This window comes from Ursus maritimus, unplaced genomic scaffold (genome assembly GCF_017311325.1).
Source record: "Ursus maritimus isolate PB19 unplaced genomic scaffold, ASM1731132v1 scaffold_2, whole genome shotgun sequence".
NCBI classification, from domain to species: domain Eukaryota; kingdom Metazoa; phylum Chordata; class Mammalia; order Carnivora; family Ursidae; genus Ursus; species Ursus maritimus.
This window is the reverse complement of record NW_024424452.1, coordinates 44,549,336-44,572,606: the sequence shown is the minus strand read 5'-3', so window position 1 is coordinate 44,572,606 and position 23,271 is coordinate 44,549,336. Positions and strand designations below refer to the sequence as shown.

Here is a 23,271-nt window from a genome sequence, read left to right as displayed (position 1 = left end):
CCGCCCCCCCTTGGCCAGGCACTTTGTGAGAGACCCGGACCCAGAGCCACCAGTAGGCTGGGCCTGCATTGCGGCTCCGCAGAGACGGTGGGATAATAAATGCTTATTTTAAGCTGCTAAGTTCTGTGATTTGTTGCATAGCCATGGGTAACAAATAGCACGGTCCAGTGAAGTCACTGTTTTGCTTAAGTCAGTTTGCATTGGCTTCATGTCGCCTACAACTGAGACGCTTTTCACTGATGGGAAGGAAGCACCGTCAAAGCTGCCTTGACGATGGGTGTTGCCAGGGGTAGCTGTGTGGTTGGCAGATTGGGGGCAGCGTCATTCCCTTTATCTTGCTGTGGGAAACTGACTTTAAAAAAAAAAAATAGGCTCCACACCCAATGTGGAGCCCAATGTGGGGCTTGAACTCACAACCCTGAGAGCAAGACCTGAGCTGAAATCGAGTGTCGCACGCTTAACCAGCTGAGCCACCCGGGTGCCCCGGGAAGCTGACTATGAACAGCTGATGTATAGCGGCTGCTTAAACCGTAACCTGCTGATGTCCTGAGATTCGGATTTTGTGTGTTTAGGCTGTAGCAGGAGAGGACCTGGAAAGAAAACTTTAGGAAAGCTGAGTGGGTGGTTTCAGGGGACATTCAGCGAGTGCATGTCAGGTGCTAGACCCCCCCCCCCCAACCCGTGACACGCACGGACTCATGTAGTCCACACAACAGCTTTATGAGATAGGTATTTTTATCACCCCCATTTTATAGATGAGGAAGCCAAGGTACAAAGAGGCTAAGTGGCTTATTCTGAGTTTTGTAAATAAGAATTTGAGCCCAGGAAGTCTGGGAGCAGGGAAGGAGGGAACGAGGGGACAGTGAGGATGGCAGGCATCTGCCATCAGAGGGCGTCTTCAGAGTCTGGTCACGGCGTGGCACTGTGCAAGCCTGAGATTGAGGGCCTCCTTAAATTCGGTGTGGCAGGTGCCTCTCTTGCCTCCCTCTAGTCCTGGCCCTGTGGCTAGAGCATGGCTGTCTAGAGAGAATTGCAGGACCCGTGGCCAGGAGCAGTTTCCACAGCCCAGGTGAAAGGTCTTATAACCCAGGTGCCATGGACTCAAAGTTTGTGTCCCCCTCTCCCCCAGTTCCTATGCTGAAGTCTTATCTCCAAGGGGATAGTATAGGAGACGGGGCCTTTGGGAGGTGATTAGGTCGTGAGCGTAGAGCCCTCAGGGACAGAATTAGTGTCTTTATGGAAGTGACCCCAGAGTGCTCCCTTGCCCTTCCTGCCACGTGAGGTGAGAGTGAGAAGACACCGGCTATGAAGCAGGAGATGGGGCCTCACCAGACAGTGAATGTGCTAGTGCCTCAATCCCTCGACCCCCAGCCTCTGCCAGAACTGTCGGAAGTCAAGTCCTGCTGTTTATAAGCCGCCCAGTCCCTGGCATTGCTGTTAGGGCAGCGCGAGCTCACCAAGACATCAGACTGGAGGCAAAGAGCATCTAGCAGGGGTTTGGGTTTTTTGTTTTGTTTTTTTAATTTGAATTCAGTTAGCCAACATATAGGATATCAATAGTTTCAGATGTAGTGTTCGGTAATTTGTCAGTTGCGTATAATGTCCTGTGCTCATCACATCACGTGCCCTCCCTAATGCCCATCTCCCATCTAGCGAGAGAGGGAACACAAGCAGGGGGAGTGGGAGAGGGAGAAGCAGGCTTCCCGGTGAGCAGGGAGCCTGATGTGGGGCTCGATGTGGGGCTCGATCCCAGGACCTTGGGATCGTGACCTGAGCAGAAGGCAGACGCTTAATGACTGAGCCACCCAGGCCCCCCTAGCAGGTATTTTTAAGCAGGGGTGCAATGTTATTCAAGGACCCGTTTGGAAGCTTACTCCAGCAGCAGAGGGGAGGGGATGGAAGGGAAGGGACTGCGATAAGAGGACAGGTAGAGGGCTTTTAAGGAGCCCAGGTAAGAGCATGAGAGCGGTCACACTGCATGGGAGGAGAGGACAAAGTGGGAGACGGTTTGAAGACACGCACGATAATAAAAATCATTGCTAACGTTTATTGAGTAATGAGTGACGCTTTGCACTTTACATATGTTTTTTTTTTTAATCCTCAAGCCAACCTTATTGGGTTGGTACTCTTATTATCCTCATTTTATTTTTTTTAATTTTTTTAATTTTTTTATTTTTATTTTTTTTTTAAGGTTTTATTTATTTAACAGAAAGAGAGACAGCCAGCGAGAGAGGGAACACAAGCAGGGGGAGCGGGAGAGGAAGAAGCAGGCTCATAGCGGAGGAGCCTGATGTGGGGCTCGATCCCATAACACTGGGATCATGCCCTGAGCCAAAGGCAGACGCTTAACGACTGAGCCACCCAGGCGCCCCTATCCTCATTTTAGAGATGAAGAAACTGAAGGTAAACGTCACTGGAATAGCCTTCTTGGCGGTGGCAACACGGGGGGACAGTCTTGTGACACATAGAATCAAACTAATTATTAGGATTTAAGTACAGTAAAAACCTAAAAGAACATGAATTTTGATGTAATGCAGTTGGCAAATGGGTCCTGGACTCACCCGGTCCCTGTCTTCACACAGTGAAGGCTGATGGTCTCCTTGAGCCGTGGATGCAAAGGCATCTGGTGCTGGGAACCAGGGAGGAGGCAGGCGGAGTCTAGCATTTCCAGTTTCTCCGTGTCCTTGGTCCAGGCCAGCAAATGTGGGCAAATGACGGGAAAATTTCTGGAATTCCTTCTGCTGTCCCGGAAGTCCAGCCAGGCACCGGTATAAGCCCCAGAATCAGTCATCTACTGGGTATTGCCCCCAGGGAGCATCAAAGCCCAGCCTGGCCTGCAGTCCGGATCCTGCAGGCACCGTCCCAAGTTCCGCTGCATAGACTCACCACCAGCCCACTTTGCAATTACGATGACCTTGCATTTTCCACAATTGTATTTTTTGACTTCATTTTTCATATTATGTGGGGGGTTTAATGTGTTTATACTCCTGCAGATCAGAAGAATATAGAAAGAATACAGAATTTTGATAAGTTTAAAGCTTTTTACACCTAAATGGAAAGATTGTTAAATATCTCAAGAGCTAAAAGAAATGCAACATCAAATCAAGTGCTATAGCGACCGTAAAGCAAGAAAGAATTAGGTGGTATCACGGCGTGGCAAGTTGAACTGAGGACACAGGCTATGAGACCAGCCTTTTCTTTCCTTTCTTTAGATTTATTTATGTATTTGAGAGAGGGAGAGCATGCACGCACACGAGCGAGTGGGGGGGGAGCGGCAGAGGGAGAAAATCTTCAAGCAGACTCCCCGCTGAGCGAGGAGCCTGATGCAGGGCTCCATCCCACAACCATGAGATCGTGCCCTGAGCCGAAACCAAGAGTTGGACGCTTCACGGACTGAGCCACCGAGGCGCCTGAGACCAGCCTTTTAGAGGACGTCAACAAAGCAGGTAAAGGGACCTGGGTGGGTACCAACAGTTGATGTCTCAGTGGTGTTTCTGGTAGTTAAGCAACCTTAGTTGAGGGGGCAGGTGCCCCAGAAAATAGCTGGGGTCGAGATGACATAACTGTGTCCTTTATGAATCTTTCAGTTTCAGAAAGATAAGGAATTCAGAGTAGGTATGTTCAAGGTGTCAGTTAGTCCTTTTTGTTTACATGTATGTATTATTTGAGACATCTAGCTTATTAAAGCAATAGTTCGTGGTTCTGATTTGAACTATGTATTTGAATAATTGATTTGCGTTGGTAATTTTATTTTTTAATTAATAAATTTTTATCGAAGTACAGTTGGCACACAATGTTACATGAGCGTCGGGCGTACAACATCATGATTGGACAAGTCTATACGTTACGCTCACTGCACATGCAGTGGACATTTGTCACCACACAGGGCTATTACAGTTGAATCTAAGTCTATATGAAGTATTGAGTATTGGAAGACAACTTAAGAATTACCCTACTTATAAGCTTAGTGTACTAGATGTACAAGCCTTCTTTAAGTATTTGGGGGTCTTATTTATTGATTCCAATACTTTATCCAAGGTGGGTGGGGGATGGGGGAAACAGGTGATGCGGATGAAGGTGTGCACCTGCTGTGATGCATGGAAGTACTGAGCGACCGTACTGTGCACCTGAAACTAACATAACCCTGTATGTTATCTCTCCTGGAACAAAAATAATGGTACTAAAAATATATTTCTATCTTAAAAAAAAGAAAAATAAGCAGAAGAGCTTTATCATAAAATCTGTTTTCAACTCTGAAAAAAAAAGTAAGTACTTTAAAAGTACTTTCAAAGCTAAATATACTACATTCAACAGTGAGATTTAAAGTCCTTAAAGGAATTGATTCATAAATTTGTAATATGAGTCAAATACTATTGATAGCCACCCAAAAGGAGGTTAAGGGCTGCCATATTGGTAAATGGAATGATTTACAAGCTGAACTGCCCTTAAGGCTGGCAAAGGTTTTTAATTCGTTTGTTTGTGTGTTTGTTTTTGGTAAACTGAATATGAATTACTAAAAGCAATATAGCTTATGGATAATTTTTTTACGCACAAAAACCACCTTCAAGGAAATAAATAATAATGGGGAAGTCTTATTTCCTGGGAAGTAGTTTGCTAAGATCGTAAGTAAGCAGGATTCAAATCAGAAAGCTTCATATCCACCCCACCGTACCCAACCCTGAGGCGAAACCACCCCGCATTACTTTGTTTTTCCATCGACGTGATTTTCTTTCCTCCCAGCCTGTGAGCAGCATGGTTGCCGAGACTTCCATTCGTCTCTGCGTGCCCAGGCCCCGGGCTCGTGTGTTATGGTGAATAAATGAGTGAGGAGAACTCAGTGAGAGTAGTATCCAGAAGTCCAGGAGAAGAGAGAATTTCGAACAGGGAGGGTCCCTGGGTCAAATTTAACTGACGGCCCTTTAAGATAAAGGCCAAAGGGTCTATAGGCTGTGACCAAAGGGAGGTGATTGGCAACCTTCTTAAAAGCAAGTGTATTCTCTTCAATCTTGTTGGGGCAGCTGACCTCCACACTCTGAATGCCAGGGAGATACTTGTCAAAGTCTGAGAAGTGAGGGGCCTGACAGGAGGCACCAGTCACAACGACATCCTCATGGAGATGTCAACAGTCTGCATGGCCCAACAAAGCCATGAGGACCATTTGGTGTAGTCACCCCTGTGCCTCCCCTTTCTCTCCCTCTACTCTTGGATTAGGACTTTCACACAACTCCTTCAATCATACCACCAAAAGTGCAAAATAACAAAATATCTGACCTAGTCTTTCATCGTTGGAGGTAGAGGTGCTTCCAAAGGTCTTGTCCTCTGGATTCTTCCAGCCTTGTGTCTGTGCTGAAAAGGCTACAGCCAGCAGCCTGTGTCTCCTGCCTTTCTGTCCTTGAGCCATTCTGGGCTTGCTCTTCTCTGCCTGCTGACTCAGTGTCAGACCTCAGTAAGCACGTAGGCGCGAAGCCCCTACTATGTGCTGACACTGAGCTCTTCACTGGGAATTAAAGGATGAGAAAGGAGGGCTAGAGTGACGTAGGTGAGGCAGGTGGCGGGGACCAGGGCAATCCAGGAAGCAGATTTGCAGGAGCCAATTTACAGGCCTGAGAAATCCTAAGGGGTTTTGGGGGAGATTCTAGAAACTGTCTGCGGTGACTGGAGTCCAGGATGGGAGACTTGGTGACACGGCATGAAGCCAAGGTTGGCAAGAAGCAAGAGAACAGGAAAGGCCTTGTCCCCCAGAGCTGCAAGCCTGACTTTACCTTGTGGGGGTGGGGACTTCCGAAGGGCTTAAAGCACGGCTGTGACGTCGTCAGCTCTGACTTTTATATAGTTCCCCTGGCCTTTCTCATGTGTCCCCTGGTTTCTACATCTTGTGACTCCAAAGCTACATGTGATTATTGTGGTGAACTCTAAAAACAGGAAATATTTGTGGGCTGACATTTACACATTCACAGCTGGCCAGCTGTCCTGAGGGAGGCCGGTCTGCTGGTGACTGTTATGGGTCCTTCTCTACCGGGGTCCTTGCTCCTGCTTGGTCTTTTCACGGGTAAGTCTATCTCTGCCACTACCTCCCAGGCACCTCGACCTGCCTGCACATTTCTCTAGCCAAGGGTGATTTTCACTGAAGATGCTGCCTCCCTGGGGGCCAGGCTCTGTGTGTGTGTGTGTGTGTGTGTGTGTGTGTGTGTGTGTGGTACACGAGCTATCATCTCAGACCGTGCAGGCCCACACTGTGTTCTTGTCACTCTCACATTTCTTCTGCTAGTGAGTCATAGGGAGCCCTGTGCGTTCCTACACAGGCTGGCGGTGGGGGCATGAGATCGAGGACCTGCCCCATCTTCACCCTGCCATTTCAATCATCACCCTCTTACGTCTCTTTGCCTCTCTTCCCTCTCCCAACAGCCCCTGGGAGTGACCCTTCATCATGAATTGGGCTTTCTGAGTCCCATAAATGACTTCAGTAGGGGATCTCAACCCGGCACTTAGCAGCTGTTTCTGTCCCCCTAGATTCTTACTGCTTGCTCCTGTCCCCGAGGACCTGAGTCGTGGCAAGAGACAGGCTTGGGAACCAGAGTCAGGGGAACGAAGCGTTTGAGAAATCTGCGTGAGGGGCCAGGCTCTGATCTTGCTCTCCAGAGTTTCAAACTTTTGCTTTCATTCTTCAGGGGAAAACCAGCATGTGTGATTATGAAGGTCTCCTGCCTCGGGATTGTCCCCACCCCAGGTTTTAGGGGGTCCCCTAAGCCTGCTGATGAATGCCTTGATGCATTTAATACTTGGCAGTGAAAGGAAGGAGAAACTCTTCTCTACCCTCAAGATCTCCTACCTGAACTAAGCAGTAAATTTATGTGAGATAGATTAACAGGAGAAAGAACCTCAAAGTTTCATGACGTGTGCATGGAAGCCCAATAATGAAACTGAGACCTAAAGAAATGACCGAGGAGTCAGTTTTTATACTTTTTAGACCGAGAGACGATAAATCTGTGAGGAATTGACAAGACGAAGAAAACTTCTCTTTGGGAGCTTCAGTTAGTAAGGAATTCTAAACGGTCTTTACGCTGCAGGAATAAGTAAGAGGGTAACAGGATTGCTTGTAAGCGTTCTTGGCTCTAAATTTCCCCCATCTGGTGATGCGGATACTCTTTACCTCCCGGGCCAGACAGGCAGCCTTTCACGTGGGAAATTTGTTTCCTGCTTTCAGGGGACAGAGGAGGGTCTGAGTGTCCTTGTGCTGACTGGCTTTTAAGTAACTTATTTAAATAATCAATGTGCCCAGGTGGCCCGTCTTGGGGTGGCCTGCGCTTGGCCCCATCACCGTTTATAAAGAAACTTTACTTAAATTAAAAAAACAACAACTCTGATCCCCACGATAGACTTGTGATATAGATAAGGCAGACAGGATTACACGTGTTTTACGGCTGATGGACTGAGGCTCAGGGAGATGAGGGCATGCAGCAGCACCGTGGAAAGGCGGAGAACGTTGTCCTCGGCCAAGGCGGCAGAGCTGGCGTGGAGATTCCTGCAAGGCTCCCCTCACCCCCACTTTCCTATCCCTGCACGGAGCAAGCTCATCTGGGAGCTTGTCTCTCTCCATGGCGTCCAGGCCAGGCCCTTGGTGGTCCCTGCCCGCAGGGGCATCTCCTGGGCGTATGGCCAAATAACATGTAAGACAGGTGCTACCTGAAAAGATGTTCACAGTTCTTCAGTTCAGCTCTGGAAACATCTATTGGGGCTCTTGTGTGCTGAGTGTGTGGTGGGAATGGGGGTCAGCAGGACCCAGGGAGGAAGGAAGTACGATGAAAGCCTGTTGCTGACAACACAACAGGCAGAGCACAAGCTCTGGGGGGATGGGGGGTCAGGTGAACTTGGATCTTCCTGTGGACTCTGTGGCTTCCAAGCTGGTGACCGTGGGCAAGTTTCTTAGGTTCTTTGTGTCTCGTGACCTTTATCTTTTAAGTGGGAAGAAAAGCACCCCCCTTTCAGGTTGTTGGGAGGTTGGGGAAGATAACGTGTTGACCCTCCTCGGGGGCGCGGTGTCTGGCATTTGGGGTTCACGTCCTGATCTGATCCCTTTGTGTCTCTCCGCACTTGAATCCAGACACAGGATTCAGACCTAGAAGTTCCAGACACACCCACAGCCGCTAAGCCTGAGGCTAAACCACCGACCTGCCCTCCTCTCTCAGAGGTCAATTCCCTTCCATCTTCTGTCCTTGGGGAGCTCGTGAACTCTGCGGAAAGACACGCACACAGCTATCTGTATGAATCGGGGTGAAGTAAATGCTTAAAACCAAATAAGCCAACAAAAGCAGGGGCTGAAGGAGATGGGGGTGGGCGTGGCTGGACCAGAAGCGCAGAGCCCAGCCCGGGGGGGGGGCCGGGGGGGGGGCGGGGAGCGCTTGAATGAGGCCTGAGGAGTCACGGCCTCTGGCATCTGAGGGTGCAAGGAGGAGCCAAGCTGTTCAGTCGGGGTGCGGGCCCTCCAGCCGGGGTGCGGGCCCTCCAGCCGGACTGCAGGCCCTGGGCCCAGTGTGGGGCGAGGACGGTGCCGCTGATGCCAACGCCTGCTGGCCCGCCATGCTTCCTGTTGGCACGCATGATGCTCCGGGAGGAGCCAAGGGAGTTCCACGGAAGAAGTGGACACCAGGCTGTTGCGTGGATTCCGTGGGTGCACAGGACGCTGACCTGCCCCCAGCTTGGGGTGCCTACTCCCACAGGACAGCAACCCCTCTCCCACCCCTTGTCCCCACAGCCACTGTCTCAGGACGTCTCGGGTCATCTTTTGACAAAGAGACTCACCACCTGGCCTGGGAACAGTGACACGGCTGGCGCTTCTGGATCCCATTCTGAATCAGGACCCAGATGGTTCCCTGAGCCATGCAGCCTTTTCTTTCTAAACCACTGTGCAGCACACCTGGGTCAGTCTCAGACTTTCTGTTTCCTGGGACAGCGTGTCAGTGCTGCAAAAATACTCCAGCGGTCGCTCTACTGAGCACCGGTTTTTGCGTTTCTCGACAAGGGTGCTGGCCAGTTCTGGAGAGGGCGCAAACGGGGAGCGGTCGCCAGCTTACTCCAGCAACATCAAGAATCTCGATTAACACCAACAGTGAGGCATTTACTTGCATTATCTCATTGAACCCCCACAAAATCCTGGAAGATGGCCCTGCCTGTTTCACAGGGGAGACAGCCAGGACTCAGAGAGCAGATGTCACCCCTCGAGATCGCACAGCTGGCACCTAGCAAGGCTTTGAACTCGGGCAGTCTGGCTAGTGCCCTGGTGCTGCTGCTCTTCTCCCAAGTACCCTGGTCCTGAATGACTGTCCCCCGACTACACTTCCACTTGCTTGGCCAGCCCAGCCCTAGCCTTCCTTCTAGAAAGACGTTCCCAGAACCCAGGCTTCGGTTCAGCAGTGTTTGCACAAGCAATTACGGGGGATGCTACAAGGCGGTTTCTGCTGCGGTGGGGCTAGGCTAAGTGAGTTCTGATCCTATTGCCTGGATCAGCGGAGGGTGGCTCAGAGTAACAGCAGAGATCGTCCCCCCAGGCACCTCCAGAGAATTTCCCTTTCTCTCCATTCCACTCAGCATCTGCAACCCTAGCACAGCATCTATGGATTATTTTATTATATGTGAATTAGTCAACGTAAATGCTGAAAAAGACCGCTTTGGCATGACGGGAAGGGTGCTGGCTTGTGTTCCTGTCCGACCACCAACTAGCTATGTTGTGTGGAGCAAGCCACCTAATTTCTTTGGGTCTCTGCTTTCTCATTTATAAAATGGGAATAATAATCCCTTATCTGACCCTCTCTGGCCTGTTGTGAGCCTCTGGCTGAGTCGGGCTGCCCGTGAAGCTTCTGATCTGTGTCTCAGCAGGGACAGGGGTTTCCGGAGAGGATCCAGGCCCTGTGATGGTAACTGGGACCCTAGGGGGGTCTGTCACTCTGCCCCTGCAGCTACAGCCTGGACAGCCGGTGGAGAGCATCTCTTGGTTGTCCCGCTCCGTCTCCACGGCCATAGCCACGGTAACCTTGGCAGAAGCGGGAGGACCGGATACCTTGTACCAGGCAGAGACCCGGTACCGGGGTCGTGTGAGTGTGGTGGGCCCAGGCCGCTCGCTGCACATCAGCAACCTGAGCTGGACTGACGCGGGGCCCTACCGAGCCCACATCAACCTGCGGGGCTCCCGCCTCACCCGCACCCGGGAGTACCGACTGCAAGTCTACGGTGAGTGACCCGCGGTGGCAGCAGGTGTGGGGGCAGGGCCCATCTTTCAGGCTTTCTCACAGCCTTTCCCACATCTCTTGTAGTAACATTTACGCTTTTTCTGATTATAAAGCTAATATGCGCTCACTGTAACAAAACAAAACAGACCATGTAAAGTAGAGTTGCCTGGGAGAATGTCCTGAACAACGTCAAGGCCTTGGACCTGCCCCAGGCCGATGGCAGCAGAAACCCCCAGGGCTGTAGTCGGTGGAGAAGGGGACTTCCGCCCCAAGATCGGTCGTGCCACCCCCCTACTCGACTGGTCTTGAGGGTCCTCGATCCTAAAACAGGAACACTCCCATCTGGTGAGAATAAACTCCCGAGAAAGAGCTTTGGGACACTCTGGACAGATGTAGTGGAAAGCTGGGATCATGGTGCTGAAAGATATTTAAAAATGGTTTCAGGAGGGAAAACTGCAGTGGAGACGCCAGAGGTGGGTGCCCCCCCGCCCCTCCCCCCCGAACGAGGAGGGCGGGCTTGTTCAGCCAGGAAAGATACAGCAAGCCAGTTTTAGATTCAGACAGCTTATTACTCACATCGATAGTGAAAGAATAACCCAGGCCCCTCACAGCAGCAAGAATGGCAGAGGGGGCCAGTCGACCACGAGGCAGGTGTCAAAACACCCTGTTGCCCAAGAGCTGATTCTAGGCCGCAGTGGTGAGGTGGTGACGGTGACCGAGGGGGGCCGAGTCCGCAGCTCTGGTCGAGCTGGTGGGGCAGGAAGCTCCTTCCTCGTGAGAAAGTGACTCATGAGTGCCTCCCAGGGGAGACTGAGGTCGGCCCCGATGGTGTCAGGGTCTCCCGGACCACCATCCTCTCGTGTTCGGGGAGGATCTCAGGGCATTCTGCCAAGACTCAGATCAGCTGGGGTTCAGTCTTTGCCTAAGCGACATGGCCAAGGCCTTGGGGGGCCCTGGCAGAGCCGCTCCCCCACACTGGGAAGCAAAAAGGTACAGTGACCCGTGAGGAGGAACACGGGGAAGCTCACGGATGGAGGGAAAGCAGAGAGGCTTTTCAGGGCTGAGTCGTGTGCTAGGAAATACTCCTGTTGGAGGAGGCAGGTTTTCCGTGTGGGAAGATGGACTTGCTTCCAGGTCAGGCTCCCCGGGCTGGGGACAGCGTTTCTGCCCTAAGGAGGCCTGGCCTGGCCATGGGCTGCGCTCCACAGCTCGAGGGCCCCCCACGGCCTCTGGGACCTGGAGGGGACTGTTCACTAGGATGGTCCCAGGCTGGTGGGAGAGCCCCTCTGGCTCTGGTCCAGTGGAGTGGCAACAGCGAAGGTAACAGGCCCCCTTTCGTCCTTCTCAGGGAGTTCCCCAAGTCACGGGAGCCTCTCCACAGCCCCGCAGCTGGCAGGAGAGGGGTTTATTTCTGGGCTGCCGAAACCAGTCTCAGAGAGAAAAAGTGACACAGAGGTAGAAAGTGGCCGAGCAGGCCTAGAACTCTGGCTCCCTCAGGCCACATCCTGTGCTTCTGGTGTCACTGCGTTGACGGGCTTGAGCTCGAGAGGGTGCTGAGGGGCAGAGGGCCTGCGGAAGGAGTCACGGGGGAGGGGTTTCAGTTCTGAGGAACACATGGGGGGCGGGGGGGGGGAAGGCAGCAGAAACTTACCCAGCCTGCCTTCTCCCCAGGGGACATTCTGGGCTGCGGGGTCCTATTTTTGCCCAGTTGAGCTGCCCCTGGGGCTGCCGTCGGGTGGGCCCCAGGGCTGAGGCCAAATAACAGAGCAGCCTTCTCCCACACCCTGTGGCTTTGTGGAGCCTGTCTTGACTGTGTACTCTCTTAGCTACTCTTCCTGCCGCTCCCCACCCCCTGGCTCTGGCCTGGGGACACACGTGGACAGATAATGGCAACCTTAAGGAAGCATCTGAGCTCCTGGTCCTGGGGGAAGTAGGGGTGGGGTGCAGGCTGAAGGGAGCGAATGGGGGTGGGAGAACCCTCCGGGGCCAAGGGCCGAATCTTCTAGGAGCCTTGGGACCCGGAAGCTGGATGTGTACTGCAGAGACCCCTCCTGGGCAGAGATGTAATTACACCTGCTGGGAGTGGGTGCGCGCACGGGGCCTTCATGGAGCCGGTGTTGGGGTGGGAACCAGGCTGTGGGGTCCGAGACACTGGATTTGGGTCTTGGAATCATCATTTAATAGCCGAGACTCTGGGCAAGTTACCTGAAGCTCTCTGAGCCTGTTAAACGGAGTAGGTACAGAACCTCTCCTACCCACTCCATGGGGTGGTTCTGGGAATCGAATGGTGCTACGTGGCAGGGCCTCGCAGAGCCCGAAGCTCTGGAATAGATGGGGGCAGATTCTGCCCCTGTTTCTCCCGTGCGTACTCAGGATGACGCAGGGTCTTGGCATCAGTGCCTTGTGCCTTCTGCCCTGTGAAGGGAGGGCCCAGGGCATCTCTGCAGTCCTCGGTTGGCTCATTTCGTGCCCACAGAGCCGCTGGCCCAGCCGCGTGTCACGCTGAGCTCCAGGATTGGGGAGAATGGACACTGCATCTTCATCCTGACGTGTGTGGTCGAAAGCAGAGGGGGCTCTGTGACCTACAGCTGGCTGCCTCTGGGACCCCGGGCTATCGTGTCCCATGGAGGGTCTGTCCTCAGTGTCTCCTCGAGGCCTGGGGACAGGGCTCTGACCTTCACCTGCGTGATCAAGAACCCAGTCAGCAACAGCAGCTCCCTCCCTGTCTCAGTGCCGTCCTCGTGTCCAGGTACCCCGAACTGGAGCACGCACGGTGCACTGCAGCTCTGAAGCGGACAGAGGTGGAGGGCAGAGCCCCCTTCCGGCCCCAGGGAGAGGGGCTAACACCCTTGAAAGGGGGGAGGGGGCGGGCTGGGGCAGGGCCGTCAGGGGAGGCAAGGGGGGGCCCACCGGAGCTAGTGTGGAGGCTGGAGGTTTGGGCAGGAGGAGCTCGAGGGGGCCTGGGGGGCCCTGAGTGCGCAGGGGAGACCCTGGCGCTGAAGCTAGGGTCTTCTGTCTGTCTGCAGGGCCAGGAATCCTGGGAGGGGACACCGTGGGGGAGACGGTGACCGGTCTCCTCGGGGACTTGGCCATTCTGCCCCTGGAGGTCCCGGTCGGGCAGGAAGTGGAAAAGGTCACCTGGAGCTCCGGAGGGCGTGTTGCCGTTATGCAGCCAGGGCCAGGAGGCCAGCCGGTGCTGGCCGCCGGGACTCAGGGAGCCTACAGCAGACGCTGGAGCACGGTCCACCGCGGCTACTCTCTTCAGATCAGGCCCCTGAGGCTGCAGGACTCCGGCCTGTACAGAGCCTGGCTCGCCCTGCAGAGTCCCCGGATCAACATCACCAGGGACTTCACCCTGCGTGTCTATGGTGAGGGGGGGTGGAGGGCTCACCTCTGAACTTTGACCTTTCCTCTCTCCCCTGCGTGGCCAGACCAGAGTCTTCTCAGAGCTCGAACTTTCCTTTCTTGCACAGAGAAGCTGCGGGAGCCCAACATCACTGTCAGCTCCCAGATCACGAAGGATGGGGCCTGTCACATCACCCTGATCTGCTCCCTGCAACAGTCTGGAGAGGACATTCAGTACAGATGGGCACCCCTCGGCCAGGGGGCAGTTATGTCCCATGGGGGAACCACTCTTCGTGTCTCCTGGACACCCGGGGTCAGCGACAGCTATCGCTGCACCGTTAGCAACCCAGTGAGCCAGAGCTCCAGCTCTGTCCTCCCCGGGCCCCTCTGCTCAGGTAAGCCCTTCCTCATGTGTGCCCCCCTCCCTGGCAGCCTCGGTCCCGGGGCTCAGCACCCCCGCCTGCCATCCTCCGGGTCTGGGGGTGGTGGAAGAAAACGAGGGCAGGCTCATCTGCAGCAGGGAGTGTCTCCGGGGTGGCAGGAAATGGGGACCCTGGAGCCCTCCTCCCAGGGCCGCGCTGTCCAGCTTTGGTCTGTCAGCCCCAGACTCCGTGCCTGGGCGCTCGGCTCACTCCGGGGACTCCCCGAGGGCAAGTGCTTCTCCCAGCCCACTCAGTCCTGCAGAGCCCACAGAAGGGGCATCCCAGACGGCCTTGGCCATGTCCTCAGGGAAGCCCGGAGCTGCTGTGACACGGAAATCCGAGGCTGTGCCCCTCCGGCATCAAGGGCGGCCTCTCGCAGTTTCCATAGGCCGTGGCAGGACACTGCCTCATTCCAAATCACTGTGTCCGTTTCCTCTTCTCGGCCGACTTCTGACCATCTCTCGGCTCCTTGTCTCTGGTTCCTTACCAACCACTTTCTCTTGGACCCTTTGTGGCTGCTCTACCCCCAGAGGCGTCCTCATTGCTAAGTTCAGGGGCCACTTCTCACTCGTGTTGTCCTCAGCCCGCTCTCCTCGGGGCCCTGGGCTGCTGGCCCCCGGGGGGTCTTCTCTTCTATCACAGTCCTTAGGGGTCCTGCCCAGGCCTCTCTGTTGCCTGGGGTAGAAAGCTGGGTGTCATTCAGAACCCTTGTTTTCCATTGCTACCAGCTGGTGCTCACACCTCCCGGTTATCCCGCTCTCTCCCCTCTGGATCATTCTGCCCATGACGCTGCTAGCGGATGAGTTCTGCAAGAAAGAAATACCTGGGTTACTTTTCTGCTTAAAACCTTGTGGAGTCTGCCCACTATCAAGGGTATAAATATATTATCCCCTCTTCATTCATTTAAGCAACTCATGTTTACAGAGCATTTATTATTATTATTGTTATCGTAATCGAAATATAGTTAACATATAATATTAGTTCTAGGTGTATAACATAGTGATTCAACATTTATATACATCACGAAATGCTCACTGTGATACTTGTAGTCACCGTGTGTCCCATGCAAAGTTATTACAGTATCATTGATGTATTTCTTATGCTGTACTTTTCATCCCCACCACTTATTTATTTCATCCCTTGAAAGAGCATTCATAACCTTACAGAGCTTTTTTTTTTTTTTTTTTTTTTTTGAGAGAGAGAACGCATGTGCCTGTGTGCAAGTGGGGGGTGGGGGGAGCAGAGAGAGAAAGAAAGAAAATCTTAAGCAGGCTCCACGATCAGTTTGGAGCCCAATGCTGGGCTCGATCCTCTGACCCTGAGACCATGACCTGAGACAAAATCAAAAGTCAGATGTTTAACTGATGGAAGCACCCAGGCACCCCTTACGGAGCATTTTTTAAAGATTTTATTTGTCAGAGAGGAAGAGAGAGAGAGAGAGAGCACAGGTGGGAGAGAGGGGGAGAGGGAGAAGCAAACTCCCTGCTGAGCAGGGAGCCTGATGCAGGGCTTGATCCCAGGACCCTGAGATCATGACCCGATCCACAGGCAGACGCTTAACAGACTGAGCCACCCAGGCATCCCCAGAGCATTTTTAGAAAAGATTTTATTTGTAAGTCGTCTCTGTGCCCAACGTGGCGCTTGAAGCCACAACCTCGAGATCAAGAGCTGCGTGTTCCCCCAACTGAGCCAGCCAGGCACCCCCAGAGCATTTTTAAGGTGTCTTGAGTTGTTCTAGGCATTGAGGCTAGAGTGAAGAAGAGGTCTGGATAAATTGCCACCTCTCAGGGAACTCGGTCACGGTTGTCACAGTCGGCAGCTAACCCTGCTAAATGATTTGAGGGGTACTGAGCGTGTTGTTTTAGGGCCTTCATCCTGTCTGTCTTCTCCATGGAACGAGACCAAGGCCCATTTTCTTCTCGGCATCTCCAGTACACAGCATGGAATAGGCACGAAAAATGTGACTCTGACAGTTCTTCAGGGAGCAGCCTGTGCTGGGTGTAACGGGGCACAAGGAAACATGGTAATTGGCTGCGGACGCAAATGTTCTCCCTGCCCCTCCATGGGGCCCAGAGGGCAGCTCACCTCCAGCCCCCAGATTCAGCTTCCTTAAGGGGTCTCCAGCCCACTCACGCTTCTGAATTCTCTTCTTGGAAATCCCTTCCCCTGCCTGCCTGTCTTCCGTTTCTTCTCTTCCCTTCCTTTTACCCCAGTTCCTAACCTGTGGTCATTGTTTCTTTCAGCCTCCTTCCTACCCTGCTCCTTGAAGAAAGAATTTCTTCTCTTTTTGATCCTGGGAGCTTTGCAGATTGAATAGATTGACTTTGACAAGTGGAGAAGCCAAGAGGACCGTGAGAAGGGGTCACCCGGGGAGACCAGAGATAAAGAATTCTGTACCTGGGCCCCACCTGTCAGCATCTCCTGCTGAGAGGGGCATCAATCCCTATGAAGACGTAAAACCTATTTCATTTGCAAACAGTTCAAAATCTCCAAGAAACTGCTACATCTCTTCTGTTGAAAATAACCTGTTTATTTTTATTTAATCATGTTTTAAAGTGTTCCGAAAGAAAAGAAAGCTTATTCATTTATTCATTTAAGGAAAGTTGCACGTTTGTGGGATGTCTGGGTGGCTCAGTCGGTGAAGCGGCTGCCTTTAGCTCACGTCATGATTCCGGGGTCCTGGGATTGAGCCCCACATCGGGCTCCCTGCTCAGCGGGGAGCCTGCTTCTCCCTCTCCCTCTGCCTGCCGCTCCCCCTGCTTGTGCTCTCTATCTGTTTAAATAAATAAAATCTTCGAAAAAAAAGAAAAGTCGTACGGTTGAAACATAGGAAGGTTTGCGAGGCGATTGAGTGTTGTGATCCTATGTAATCGTCTTCTGTTAACACTGACGCAAATGGGCTAAGAGGGCCCAGACTGAACTTAAATTTCATCTCCTTGGAGCAGCCTTTTGACCACCTTATTTATGCAAATCTTTCCTCTTATTCATAATCGTTGTACCCAGCTCAATTTTGTCAAATTATCACAATTTGTAAATATATACTTGTTTGTTGAATTTTTTTTCTTACCTTCTGTCTCCCCCACAAGATGTTTAGCTCCACGAGGACAAGAGCTGTATCTGTTTAGTTCACAACTAAGTCCAGATGGCAATAGAGTGTTTAGCTTATGGTCGATATTTCAATATTTTTTGAATGAATGAATAACTAATGGCTGAGAGTTGAGAACATTTTTTCTTAAGATCCAAGGACTATCAGATTTTATAATAATTTGGGATCTATACCATTTTGTGTGTGTGTGTGTGTGTGTGTGTGTGTGTGTGTGTGTTTTCTTTCTGCGTTTGATAAAGGAGGAAGGAAATGGAATCCTCATCCTGAAATTTCCATTGTCAGGCCATCCTCAGGCAGCCACTTTGGCCTTCAGATTATGCTGGGCTGAAAACAGCCCAGGCCCAAAAGACTCAGGGAAGAAGCTTTGACAACCCCCAGCCCCAAGAATTTAGACAGAGGACCAGCTCCAGGAAGACAGGCATTGCTCTAGATAACTATGGTATAATATGAACTAGAGGTGGCCGACAGGGAGGAATTTGGCAAATTCTGTTAAAATTCCTCTCTATGTCCTGTTATTTCTGTATGGCCCAGCAGAGATTAGTTTTTACCATGTACTCTTTTTCATCTTCCTGTACACTGACTTCCTTCCCTTTGAAGTCCCACACCCCTATCCCCTTCTCCTTATTTCAAGATGACACATATACCCCATTTTGCCTGTCTTTGGGATTTCCATGTATATGTGGATTTAATTTGTACAAAATTAAATCTGATTTTCTCCTGTTAATCTGTCTTGTATCAATGTGATTCTTAGTCCAGCTAGAAGGATATTGAAGAGCAGAGGAAATTCTTCCTTCCCAACAGCTTCTAATTAGTTTGCTCGACCCTCTGTAATGGGTTTCTCCCACTGCAGTCACTCAAGTTTTCAAGCACAACTCCTCGGGTCCAGAGACACTGACTTTCTTGCTTTCAGGTCTCATCGTGTCCAGAGTCTTTGCACAGGCTCTGCCCTCTGACCAAGCTCTCCTTTCCTGTAAGGAGCTCCTACTCACCTGTAGATCTCAGCTCAATCATCACTGTGTAGGAGAGGCCTTCCTTGATCCTGGCAATAGCCCCCATTACAGGTTACCCTTACATCATGCTTTTTTTTTTTTTTTTTTAAATACAAGTCACCGCTGCTGCAGTGGTATTTGGAGATAATTTAATTGTTGGTCTCTAAAAAGGAAACTCTTCTCTCTCTACTGCACCAACTAAAGGAAAACTTCTCTGTTCTTTTCTACTCAAAGTGAACACATCTGACACTAAATGTGTGGCTCCCCCCGCCTCCCCGCACCAACCAATGCTCCAACACCAGCTAGCTGTCCTACAATTCAATGAAAATTTGACACTATTTACCCAACGTTAGTGTCAGATCCCACAAGTGAAGGGCTCAGTCCCAAAAGATTGCTCCCACTTCAGAGGCCAATTGCAAGTCTGGGCCTGCCATACTTCTGACCAAGCCAGTATAGTCTAAGGGCTCTCACAACTCCCTCCTGGGGGTCAATAATTTGCTAGAATGGCTCACAGCACTAAGGAAAAACATTACTGGTTTATTCTAAAAGGAAGCCTCTCAGGAATAGTCAAATGGAAGAAATGGACAGGGCAAAGTATGTAGGAAGGGGTGTGGATCTTCTAAGCCCTTTCGAGGTGTACCACCCTCCAAGCACCTTCATGTGTTCACCAATCTGGAAACTCTCTGAACCCCTCTGGTTGGGGTCTTTTTATGGAGGCATCATTATGTGGGCATGATGGATTAATCATTGGACATTGGCAACAGAATTTTATCTCCAGCTTCTCTCCCATGCCCGGATGTTGGGGGTAGGAGGTAGGGAATTGGGGGAAAATAGGGCTGAAGTTCCAACTCTCGAATCATTTTGTTGGTTCTCCTGGCAACCAGCCTGTATCCTGAGGCTATCCGGGAGTCTCCAGCCACTAGTCACATTAGCATACAAAAAGACACTTCTCTCTTTGAAAATTCCAGGGATTTTAGGAACTGTTTGGAAGGAAACTGGGAGGAAGACCCAATCTATATTTATTATTATCTCTCAATATCACAGACTCTCTCGTTAGAATTAAGCACCCCAAGGACAGAGAGCTCTGTTTGGTCACTGCTCTAGTTTCTGTGTTCAGCACAGTGACTGGTACTTCACGGTGCTAAGTCTTGCTGAATGAGTAAGTAATGAATGCGTGCATGGTTGGCCGAGTGCCTGCCTTACATGGTACAGACACCTTCTTTTCTCCCCCACCGGAGTTTCTGTATTTATGAGCTGTATTAGCAGCTCACAAACCCCAAACCACACAGCTTGTGGTGCTGCATTTGATGGATCTTGACGTGAAAGGTGGCTTCCTGCACTAACGAGCTGGCGGTTTCATTTACCTGCTGGGTGAGCTCAGGAGGTGAAGGCTTTCTCTGCACGTGTATTTCAGAAAGTTCTTACTAGGTCCAGACTCCAGATCTATTGGGGTATTTCTGGGCTTGATTTTGTCTCTCATTTAAAAAGAGAGAGGGGGAGCTAATTCTAATGATTTCACCGTTAGGACTGGCTTAAGGAGAGGGTGAGGGGCACAGATGCATCTAAACCCTGGCGGTGGTTAGTCTCCCCTCCCAATCTTTGTCCGCTCTGAAGCTCCCCCAACTTCAAACCACCCACTCTGGGCAGAGTAATCTTTTCCTCTGATCGTCACATTCTAGGGGCTTCTCTCTCTTCTTTCCACCTCATTCTCACCCGGAGGAGGCACTTTCCTTCCTCCCCCACTGCGCACCTTCCACCCCCAAGATGGGGGTCTCAGAATTTCCCCTCAACTCCTCTCAGTGGGTCACACCTCTTTGTACTCACTGTACACTTATTTCAAATTTCTTCCACTCCATTATGTAATACATCCTTTCTCATTAAAGAACTTTTGGAAAATCAAGACAAGCAGAAGAAAACCAAACCACTTAAGATATCGCCTGACCCCACAAAACGCAGCATTAATATTTTGCTGTTTTTTCTTCTAAGTTTCTCCTTGCACTGGTGTTTTTAAAACGTAGTTGTAATCATACAACACATTAAATTTCACTTTCCACTTTTCTTCACTTGTGATATTGTAGGGGAGGGAAAATAATCTTCCCTATCCCTTTCTAGATTCTGTGGCCGAGACCTTCCACCTCCAGTAACAAAAGACTAACAAGAGAAAAAAAGATAGAAGTTTAAGAACATGTGTATCTATTGTATACATGGGAGATACCCAGGAAACTGAGTAAAACTCCCCAAATGGCCAAAGCCACCGTCTTAAATACCACCTTCAGCTCAAGGGAAAAGAAACATGTTTTGAGGGGGAAGCTTTTTATGGGAAGTTATCAGGAAAAGTACAGTAAAGGTGTTGTCATAGATTTAAGTTGATGCCTCCTACACTGGTAGGATTCTTTTGTCAATCCCAGTCATCCTTCTCTGTCTGGTACGAGAGGCAGACACTTGCGCATATGGAGATTTCCTTTGTAAACGTAATTGTCCCTTACAAAAGGGACAAAAGATCTTCTCCTGCATCTGTTGTTTCTTTGAAATAATCAACTGAACATGATCCTTATGCTCAAGAGGCATTTTTGGGGTGGCACACTCAACTGCCCTTCAAAGTCATTACATTTTCTAGGGGCGCCTGGGTGGCACAGCGGTTAAAGCGTCTGCCTTCGGCTCAGGGCGTGATCCCGGCGTTATGGGATCGAGCCCCACGTCAGGCTCCTCCGCTATGAGCCTGCTTCTCCCTCTCCCACTCCCCCTGCTTGTGTTCCCTCTCTCGCTGGCTGTCTCTGTCGAATAAATAAATAAAATCTTAAAAAAAAAAAAAGAAACTGTCAAAGTCATTACATTTTCTAGCTTTATAACCCGTAATTCCTAATGTCTGTGTTCACTTCACCTTTCCCTGTGGTTAGAGTCTTAGGTAGTTTCCAGAATATCACTATAACAAATGGCAAAGTAATGCATATTTTTGTATGTAAATCTCACAGTGTCTTTTTGAGACAATATGATTCTCAACGCCATTCTTGCCCAGAAAGCATTGTTTTTAAGTTTTTTCAACATGGAGGAAAATAAATTCCCCTTCCCCCCTCTCTTCCTGTCCCCTTTGCTATAAGCCAGTGTTGAGATAAATTTCTAGGTCCAAGATGGACCACTTCTGTCCAAGGTGCCATGTAAGCAAACTGAAACTTGGCTAACTTCTGTGTCCCTGCAAATGCTCTGATCAGAAACCCAGTGGTATTTCCGGTCACCTCATCTCCAAATGCCAAGTCAACTTGGGATCTTTTCACTCCAAATGAGTCTGATTTTGTGGCTCTAGTCATTTAGATATTTTCTATTTTTCTCTTCCTCATTATTTATTCTTTATCTTATAAAGTCTTCCAGCCCTCTGGCCCAATTTGCACAACTCCAAATGGAGACTGCCCACTTCATGAAGTGTTTAATAAAGTTTGTTTGTATTACCAACTTTTGGTTAATCATTTTTTAACACCATTGAAGGGGAGCAGAATATACCACCCCAAAATATATCGCCCACACTTTGGCATGTGGATTATTTTGAACTGAAGTCAATCAAGACCCAGCAGACTCGGGAAAACCTTTTTGCCTCTCCATTATTACCTAATAAAATTTAGAAAGGGGCCTGTACCAGAAAGAGAGCCATTACCAGAGGTAATGTTTTCCTCTGAGAGATTATCTGCATGGCAGGGCAAACACTGTATACAAAACATTTGCTCTTCTCATCCTCCTGTGAATTGCCTTCCTCCCCTTTGAAACCTCAGACCCCTACCCCTTTCCTTAGCTCAGGGCCGTATAAAAGCCTCAATTGCCTGACTAGTTTTGAGTCTCATATTTTTTATGGGGCTCCCATACATATGAAATCAAATTTTTTGACCTATTAATCTGTCTTTTGTCAATCTAATTATTATATCAGCCAAAGAACCTAGAAAGGAAGAAGGAAAAATTTCTTCTCCCCTATACCAGACACCTCTCTTTTAAGGGCTGATTCTTCATTTTTTTTTTTTTTTTTTTTTAAGATTTTATTTATTTATGTGACAGAGAGACAGCCAGAGAGAGAGGGAACACAGCAGGCGAGTGAGAGAGGAAGAAGCAGGCTCCCAGCAGAGGAGCCTGATGTGGGACTCGATCCCGGAACGCCGGGATCACGCCCTGAGCCGAAGGCAGACGCTTTAACGACTGCGCTACCCAGGCGCCCCTGATTCTTCATTTTTAATGCTTCTGTATCTTATGCTAAGTTGACTTGTGGGAAGTTAACCATTTTTTTCCTGTATTATTCCCTCCTTAAGCCTCATCAGCCAGATATGAATCTTCTCTTACATACCATGTACTTACACTTATTTCACATGATTTCACATTACAAGCCCTATAGGGGTTTTAGAAATAAGAAAATAAGGGTGCCTGGGTGGCTCAGTTGTCAAGCGTCTGCCTTCGGCTCAGGGCGTGATCCCAGAGTCCTGGGATTGAGCCCCACATCAGGCTCCTCTGCTGGGAGCCTGCTTCTCCCTCTCCCACTCCCCCACTTGTGTTCCCTCTCTCGCTGGCTGTCTCTCTCTCTCTCTGTCAAATAAATAAAATCTTCAAAAAAAAAAAAAGAAATAAGAAAATAGAGGCTCACAGAACCCAAGTCTTTGGCAAAGGTCAAAGGTCAATCTGGTAGTAAGGGCTTTTGACCCCGGGCCTGCTTGTCTCCAAAACTATGTCCTTTCCTCCGTGCTACACCTGGGAAGAGGGGGATCCACCCCTCTCAAGCTTTGAGCTCCCATCTTCCTCATCCTTTGTGGTGGATGATGGGTGGTAGAGCGGGCGCTGCTTTTTTTTTTTTCTAGCTTTTGTCATATACTGAAGTTTCTCTTTGCCTCAATTTCAACATTTGTAAGAATGGACATAAGTACCCCAAGCAGCTTGCCTTATAGGAGTCCTGTGAGGACCTACAGAGCAATACTTTACGTGAGAGCAACCCAGCCCCTTGCAAGAGGTTGTGAGATGTGGGTGAGCGTGGGAGAAAGTGTCTTAGGAAACTTTCCTGTTGTTGGGAGGTTCACCTTACTCAGGAGATCCCCACCCTCCTAGCCAGTTGTGCCCTGTTTCCGTGTTGTCTCTTCTAATGCTTTATAAAACTTGATCTTGCCCAAAATCCCTTGAGAAGAGTACTCCACTGCTCCTGAGTCACTGTGGTCCCCCAATCC

At 50.3% G+C, this 23,271-nt stretch overlaps 2 protein-coding genes across 9 annotated transcripts in view; one reads left to right on the top strand and one right to left on the bottom strand.

The window, feature by feature from the left end:
- The first annotated feature begins 5,890 nt into the window (after positions 1-5,890).
- On the top strand, positions 5,891-16,556 carry LOC103672034 (SLAM family member 9-like). Of its 8 annotated transcripts, none has more exons than XM_040635924.1 (7): positions 5,891-6,049; positions 9,871-10,224; positions 12,700-12,972; positions 13,250-13,591; positions 13,697-13,963; positions 15,856-16,013; positions 16,234-16,556. In XM_040635924.1, the coding sequence occupies exons 1-7, from the start codon at positions 6,001-6,003 to the stop codon at positions 16,255-16,257; spliced, it is 1,467 nt and encodes a 488-aa protein (XP_040491858.1). In that variant the 5' UTR covers positions 5,891-6,000; the 3' UTR covers positions 16,258-16,556. The 8 variants fall into 8 exon arrangements, with proteins under 8 accessions (XP_040491858.1, XP_040491852.1, XP_040491859.1 ...); XM_040635922.1 differs by lacking the exons at positions 15,856-16,013; positions 16,234-16,556 and adding exons at positions 8,102-8,259; positions 8,753-8,918 and having other exon boundaries at positions 5,909-6,049; positions 13,697-14,547; XM_040635925.1 differs by lacking the exon at positions 15,856-16,013 and having other exon boundaries at positions 5,892-6,049.
- The window catches only part of SLAMF7 (SLAM family member 7), a 24,583-nt gene continuing 15,986 nt past the window's right edge, over positions 14,675-23,271 (bottom strand). Inside the window, exon 7 of the mRNA XM_040635926.1 lies at positions 14,675-14,796. Coding sequence (XP_040491860.1) covers positions 14,686-14,796 — 111 coding nt within the window. The 3' untranslated portion in view covers positions 14,675-14,685. The remainder of the gene's footprint in view (positions 14,797-23,271) is intronic.